Raw genomic sequence first — 7,817 nt, 5'->3', positions numbered from 1 at the left:
CACGTGTCATACTGTATGTTCGCAGCAGTATTTCAACAGAAAAGCAACAACAAGATTAAAAATACAGACCAAAAACGTCGGTAATGTATTTTTCCTAGATGTTGTTAACAGTATTTTCGTGTTTTACGCCCTGCCATTCGGAACGGCCTTCGTTGCATATGAATAAGCGGACTGCCCAGGGTTACACATAATACCAGTGATGCGTCAGGACTCGAAACCATTGTGTTCAGCAACAGGCTTAAAACTACTTCAGAATAAGGAATAGGTGTAAATCGGTGCCGTGGTGTTTGAATTGCCTCTATGCTTATAGCTACATCGTTCCTTTTGCTAACTGAGTGCACAGAACGGACTTGGGTTAAAAGGACAAAAAAAGAATCACTTAAAATGTTCTCGCGAATTAGCTCAACAAACCCACTCTAGGGATCTATGGAAATAAAATTGTATAAAAGTGAATGGAGGCACGTATATGTTCCGTGAGACACAAGAAGACACGCAACAAATTACCTCAGCACAGAAAGACACAGACACAAACAACAACCTGGAAACCTGGACAATGTGTAATAGAATTAAAGTTAGCTATTGTGAGCCTGGGTTTACATTGCTTTAGTTAGGGCCTGGGGGAGATCCGTCCCTTGTCTCTAAAAGTGCAGTCCCCTAGGCCACGCCCCTTTGTCTCTGTCTTACCACCCATTGGCTCCGGATTTGGGGGATAATGAGTTTATTGGATAACGAGGGGAAAGCTGTTCTGTCACCCCTAACCACTACTTAAATAACCGAGATGTGTTTTTGTAACCTCAGTAAGCGTGCTGGAGAAGGATATACTGGCTCTGTAGGGCTGCCATCAAACAGTGGAATACAAACTGGGAAAGATTTCACAGCAGCAATGAAAAACACCAAACTTTTCATCCTCACCACCCTTGGGGTGTTCTGTACCACCTTCACTGCATCAGCCTGGTAGGATATGCACAGAAGCCTAAGATGATACGATATAAACATATTTATGCCATCTGCCGATATTAATTGTTTAAATCTTTAATCATTCATATGTTCTCTCTTTTTCAGGTCTGTGAACAATTTCTTGATGACGGGCCCAAAGGTAAATACGCAAATGCTTTCTATATAAAAAGTTACTGCTGTAACGGGCAGAATGGGATTTTTTTGAAAACTTGTTACAAGTAAATTTTAAGTTACTGTGTAACTATTGCATAGCAGAGGGACCCACCCACCCCCATCACAAAAAAATGCATCTGAATTAAACCATTAGTTACAAACAAATGCTGTAGGGTTGAACTTTTCACAAGAAATATATAACTGTGGGGATAACCGTGCATGAGAATGTAACTTGTCTCCGCTTGTGTTACAGGCGTATTTGACGTATTCCACCAGCGTGGCGGTGGGAGCGCAGCACGGCATCGAAGAATGCAAGTTCCAGTTCGCTTGGGAGCGGTGGAACTGCCCCGAGAGCGCCCTCCAGCTTTCCACCCACAACGGACTCCGCAGCGGTAAGGTGTTGCCCTTGTTCGTGTTTACAGTGCAGAGAGCAGGGTGCCCCAATGGCACGTCCGTTAGCGATGGCTCCCGTCAGAAGGGTTTCCTTCGTGTCCTTAAATATAGACATGTCAAACATTACCGCGCGCACCATTTAACTATCCATGTGGCGATATTAACACTGCCTCAATAGAGCCCTCAAAAGGAAATATTACATTAAATGACCCTGCTTTGACAGTTTGTTTTAATATTTCTTGTTGCATTACAAAGCTTTTACGCTGGCAGAATAGCTCACTGGACGAATGCATCTGCTCCTGAAATCTGCATGCAATTAGAAGGCGACATGTGGCACTCCAAACATCAATTTCTCAGCCTTTTGAACTTCTGGGGTTGATAAATGACTATTAATGAGTCCTGTAAGGCAAAAACTGTCCTTGAAAAACCTAGGCATACTCTGAACAGTTAAGTCAGGCGCTATATTAATAAAGGGTGTAATTAACTGTAAAATGGCAAACTGTTATTATCATGTACATTAGATTACGGGTCAATAGTGTTGACCAATGCCTAACGCAGCTGTTTTACGCCTCCGCGCTGCACGAGCTGGGTGCCGAGACACTGGGACGGGGCTTGTGCTCGAGCGCCGGTGCAGCATCACCCTCCCAGTGCAGCGCGTGACTGATGGCCCTTTCCCCATACGCCTCGTCCCGGGCTCCGCTATTGGCAGAGCCGTGTCAATATTTGCCATCTTGTCCCCAAGACAGAAGTTGTTCATCTCTGTGTGAGAACTGACCCCGAGGATGGAAGGTTCTCCGTTTGGTTTCATAGAAATAACGTCTCTTCTCATTCCTCTCCCTGCAGCTACCAAGGAAACGTCCTTCGTGCACGCCATCAGCTCTGCGGGGGTCATGTACACGCTGACCAGGAACTGCAGCATGGGGGACTTCGACAACTGCGGCTGCGACGACTCCAGGAACGGGCGCATCGGTGAGTTCACGCTCGGAGGCTTGAGCACGGCTGCTCACTGGTTCTGGGCCACACACCGCACCCCGTTCTGCAGAGGCCCGGGCTGGCCCCTCTGTGCAGGGCTGGGCGAGGGGGTGCAGATGTTGCCCTCCCACAAAGTGCGCACACGAGCCAACAGACTCCCCTCAAAAGTAGGGCTTACTTTCCGGGGTGTCATTTGTATCAGTGAAAAAGTACTAGAGACAGAGAGCAGCAGAGCAACGTTCCTCTCAATGCATTTCAGAGATCCGTGTAAGCAGAGTTAAGCATCCACCCTAGCAGAGCAATTGGTGTATCAATTGGTGCGGATGTTTTCAAGAAATAATAGAGGGCTGTGTTGCAAAGGGCAGAGAGTAAATCGGGGTGAAGAGCGACTGCATGCAAGTGGCGGGCCCGGAGCGAGAAACAAGGGGATGAAGGCCGGGCCTTTCTCTGATGTGTACCTGTCCTGCAGTGCCCGAAGCCCAACACTGTTTCCGGTGTATGCTTCTAGCGCAGGGACCATCACCCATCACGTCTCTTGTGCAATGACAGCATTATGTGAGGCCCCAGCACGATCTAACGTAATTCATAGTGTAACGGTCATCACCGGCTTACAGGTTGCAGTAAGTGAACTTCATCCGGTGTGTCTGCAGCGTATGTGGACGAGCACTGACACTGGGTAATACATGTTCGTCATTTTTTTGTGGTGCACGCCTGAAGTGGTTTTGGGTCTTTAACTGCTTCTAGTGCGATACCTCTACCACGCAAGGCTCACTACTGTGCCTCTGGTGAATACATGCAGTGTTTAAGGATCGCCACTCTCTGGTGCAATGCCTGCCTAGCACTGGGACTCGGACCGCGCGAGGAGAACCCAGCCGCAGCGAGAGATCGTGTACATAGGGTGGTCGGAGACAGCGAACTCGAGGGGGAGGTTAGGGCGGCTTTGCAAGCGCATCTCCTGCACAGCCACTCACCGAACCGAATCAGACTAGCCCTGGTCGCGCAGACACCCGAAACTCTCCATCCAAGTGGGGGTCCCCGAAAAAACTATCGGATAAGTTGGGAGAAAATCATAATTGCTACCAAACGCGCTTTCCTGTCTTTGGAAAAAAAGACATCACTTCGACGTGTGATGTGACAACGGGTTGGATTTACAAAGTAATGATATGAATTATTTGCGGTGTGTACCTCCTGACATTTCCACTGTCTCTCTTTGCCTTAGGTGGACGAGGATGGGTCTGGGGTGGCTGCAGTGATAACGTGGAATTCGGAGAGAGGATCTCCAAGCTGTTCGTTGACGCCTTAGAGACAGGCCAGGACTCCAGGGCTCTGATGAACCTGCACAACAACGAGGCAGGCAGGCTGGTAAGTACACATCCTGGTGTCAATAAAAAAAAGTATTTCCTTCACGTGCATGCGGATCAGACGTTGTAAAGCGAGCCATTAGTCGTGTTGCATAGCTCTATATAAAATATACACTTCATAGGTCGCAGGGCCGAATCGTAGCAGGACTAGCTTAACCTGTCAACCTCCCGATGTCAGTATAGTGAGCATGGATGACTGACAGGAACATAGCCTATTAAATGTATTGTACTATTAAATGCCTATGCTGGTAGCAGGGGAGAACAGCACTACTGCCAGAGGATTTTCGGATTCTGTTAGATCCGAGGGGGACATTGATGTTTCATTGGTAGCACTGAGAACGATCATAAGGCAACTCTTAACACCGTGTTGTGAATACGTTCAAAATACACATTGCCACCTCTTAACGTAATTACCAAACCTGCGCTCCTCTGTGTGTCCCGCGTATGTTTCTCTGCACTGCCTGGTTGAAATGCCTAGATAAATTCATAAAGCACTTGGAATGCATTTTCTCTTGAGAAAAAACAAGACTGTTAAAAAAAGCTGAACCTGGTTTACATGAGCAACAAACGTCAAAGTTTTGAGGCGCTCTGGTGACAATACAAACTTGTTAGTAGTTAGTTAAGTCTCCGCAGATGCGGAAGTGCAGGGTATGCAGTCTGAGCTCACTGACAGTCGCTAAATTTCTTTCTAAGCTCTTCCAACAGTAGCTGATAACGGAACTGGAGCACAAAAAGCTTAAACGATTTGTTCAAGATCATACAAAGTGACCATCCACTGAGGAAGCTAGGATTAGAACTAGACCGCCTTTGCCCTCAGTTGACAATGCAGTCACTCGACCTCAACCGCCCATAACAAAAGTAGCTGAGGATTCCTACTGAATCGTCTTATCTTGTAAATTGGATTTCTCACTTTCACAGGGATTAAAGGCAATGGTATCTCGTCCGCTTGCCATTCTCACGCCTTTTACTTGGTCTCTGAGAAGGGCTTCGTGCCATGTTAACCACAAAAATGTATGAACTAGTAGCAAACACTAAAAACACCTCTCTCGTTCTTTTTTTTGAAGGCTGTAAAATCAACTATGAAGCGGACCTGCAAATGCCACGGGGTGTCCGGGAGCTGCAGCATTCAGACCTGCTGGCTGCAGCTGGCCGAGTTCAGAGAAATCGGAAATTATCTGAAGATAAAACACGACCAGTCCCTGAAGCTTGAGATGGACAAGCGGAGGATGCGCGCAGGGAACAGCGCAGACAACCGCGGGGCCATAGCCGAGGCCTTCAGCTCGCTGGTGGCCACCGAGCTCATCTACCTCGAAGACTCGCCGGACTACTGCGTGAGGAACGCCAGCCTCGGGCTGCACGGCACGGAGGGGCGGGAGTGCCTGCAGAGCGGCAAGAACCTGTCGCAGTGGGAGAAGCGGAGCTGCCGGCGGCTCTGCACCGAGTGCGGCCTGAAGGTGGAGGAGAAAAGGACCGAGACCGTCAGCAGCTGCAACTGCAAGTTCCACTGGTGCTGCACCGTCAAATGCGAACAGTGCCGCCAGGTGGTCACCAAGCATTACTGCACACGGAGGGAGCGGGACCAATCCCCGAACAGCAACCGACGGAAACATAGGCCGCACAGGCGATGACGTGCATGAGCCATAGAAAGAGGACTGTACGGACAGAGGCCATAACAGAGACATGCATTGACAAATGGTTTTCCACAAACCCTACCCATTGTCTTACTTGCCTGTTATTTTCTTTGTCTTACTTGCCTGTTATTTTTTACAATCACTTATTTATGTAAAGCAAAAGAGAAGTTTAAGGAAAACATGCTCATACCTTTGTAAAGAGATGAGTCATGATTGTAAATTAACTGTAAATATAGTTTATTATAAAACACATGCACTTTCTCCTGTGAACGGATTTTTCACTGCAGTGATATGTTTTGGCATAACCACCGTGCTTTACAGGGTATTTTGCCAGATCTATCCGCAGTTTTTTTTACTAGTTAGTATTTAAATACATATTGTATTGGATTGTGCAGTCATGTTATATCACAGTGTTACATTTGAAGGTGATATTTTCAGTGACACAATCGTTTTTATATTTTACACGTTTTCACATGTTTACAGATACATGAATGGCCTTAAATTATGAGACAAATACTAAAGCATTACAGTTTTAAACAGAGTTCCTCATCTTTTTTTTTCGAAAGAGCAGTGTGCATTTCGAGCCACACGACATAACCAGACCATAAAAAAGCAAGTCAGAGTTGTAGCACAAAACTATGTCAAAGTTATGCATCTTTTTGTGTATAATCCAAAACCATATTCATAAATATTACTAAATATCATTTTGAATCGTCTTCTGTATTTTTATTTATTTACAACAGGACTTCTCAGTCTTTAATGTGTAATAAGAATGACAAATTTCAATCCTCTAGTCGCTATTGTGAGTGTTGCAATGTATCCTAGACGTTGTGTAGCCAAGACTATGCTCTGGTTTTCAATTCTGGGGTAAACATGTTTGGCTTGTGAAATTCTGAGTCTCTTGTCTAAATCGACAGTGTTAGTATGCAAGACGTTGCATGGGCAAGAATACTCACTTGATTTCTGTCCTTGGGAAGGTTACCATCTGTTCAGGGTGATCATTTACAGTTACAGTTTTTAGGCTTACAATATGGAGCTTGTGAAAAAGAGGGAAGCAAGTGTCCTAATAGTTTTCAGTTGAAGCAATGTTGCTTGGTATGGGTATTTTGGTGTTGCTTATACAATCAATGAATATCATTGTCAAGACAATACATAGTTTTAAGGTTTTCAGCTACTGTGGCATTGAGAAGGTGAAAATTCTAATTTAACTAGATGAGGAAATGATTTGTGCCCATGCTGCATCTGAACTCTGTAACTGCAGGTATTTTCCCTGCTACTGAAACTGCTTTATCTAGTCATAGTTCAGTAGTATGCCTGCTATAGTTACTGCAATTGTGTGTTTACTCTCTATGCTCATTTGCAAGATATTAGTCTTATGTGCTCTCGCTCAGAACTAAGCTCAGTTGGGATAGTCACTCTTCACATTTTGTTTCTCTTGATAAGCTGTCTTGCAACGTATTATTTCATTTTCATTATTTGACTTGTTTGAAAATGAAATCACTATTGGTGCAATAGTTAAACCGTAATGTAAAACTGTCCAGGTTTCTGCCACATGACTATGGAAACCCTATTTCTTAGTATCAACAGGCTTCAGTAACCCCTCAAAGGATGCTTAAAAAGCCTGTGTAAGTGCTAACGCAGAAATATATTTCTTTTTAAATCAATTCAACTCTTAATTTACAAAGGTTGCCTCCAACTCCACACACCTTGTCAACTGGATCTTTGGTGCAGTTTTAGAGTGGAGCATTAAACCAGCATCAAAATATATACACCACTTATTTTGTTCAGTTAATAATGAGAGTTTAGACTAATTTAAATTGTTTAAAGTTTAGTATTTGGTATTAGCTTTCTTTATTCAAGTTAAGAATTAGATACATCCATTTACAGAAATATCAAGAAAAATAATGGTTAGCAACAATTAAAGAAATTAAAGCGTGTTCCATAAAGGACATATTAACTAAGTTCCTGTTCTACTCTAGCTGATCCTAACCTTCCAGAACCCATACAGAGTCCTTTTCAGAAAACAGTGAGTTTTAAGGAGCAAGTATTATAGCACTAGAATTTAGTTAAACTCCTCATGAAGAGTAGTTCTGGAAACTCGTCTGAGTCGCCTCTCTTGATTCAGAAGTTAGTCACAGTAGTAGCGGTTATCCTAAAGGACTTTAGGAATCACTATCAGCAGTAGCTCACATTAAATATGGCAGAAAGCCAGGAAAAGGGGCAGCCACAGAGCAAATAGCCTGGATCAGTATGGGCAGCATAAAGTTCTCAGAGCGTGCTCTAAGGAAAAAAGTGTTGGAAGAGCTCTCTCCCCAATATCTCTGTACTATACTAACTCGGAACACATATA

General features: G+C 44.6%; 1 protein-coding gene across 1 annotated transcript; it reads left to right on the top strand.

The window, feature by feature from the left end:
• Positions 1 to 1,068: 1,068 nt before the first annotated feature.
• Positions 1,069 to 6,169, top strand: WNT8A (Wnt family member 8A). Its single transcript, XM_086928852.1, has 5 exons — positions 1,069 to 1,096; positions 1,364 to 1,502; positions 2,347 to 2,472; positions 3,695 to 3,837; positions 4,901 to 6,169. Exons 1-5 carry the CDS (start codon positions 1,082 to 1,084, stop codon positions 5,462 to 5,464), a joined length of 987 nt encoding a protein of 328 aa, XP_086784978.1. The 5' UTR covers positions 1,069 to 1,081; the 3' UTR covers positions 5,465 to 6,169.
• Positions 6,170 to 7,817: the final 1,648 nt, after the last annotated feature.

This window comes from Lissotriton vulgaris, chromosome 7 (assembly GCF_964263255.1).
Source record: "Lissotriton vulgaris chromosome 7, aLisVul1.2, whole genome shotgun sequence".
Taxonomy (NCBI): Eukaryota; Metazoa; Chordata; class Amphibia; order Caudata; family Salamandridae; genus Lissotriton; species Lissotriton vulgaris.
Note: the sequence above shows the minus strand (reverse complement) of the source record. Positions and strands in the feature narration are given on the sequence as shown.

Coding starts and splice junctions, on each gene's coding strand:
- WNT8A (XM_086928852.1), top strand. Junction 2,473..3,694: donor CTCCAGGAACGGGCGCATCG/GTGAGTTCACGC, acceptor TCTTTGCCTTAG/GTGGACGAGGATGGGTCTGG. Junction 3,838..4,900: donor ACAACGAGGCAGGCAGGCTG/GTAAGTACACAT, acceptor TTTTTTTTGAAG/GCTGTAAAATCAACTATGAA.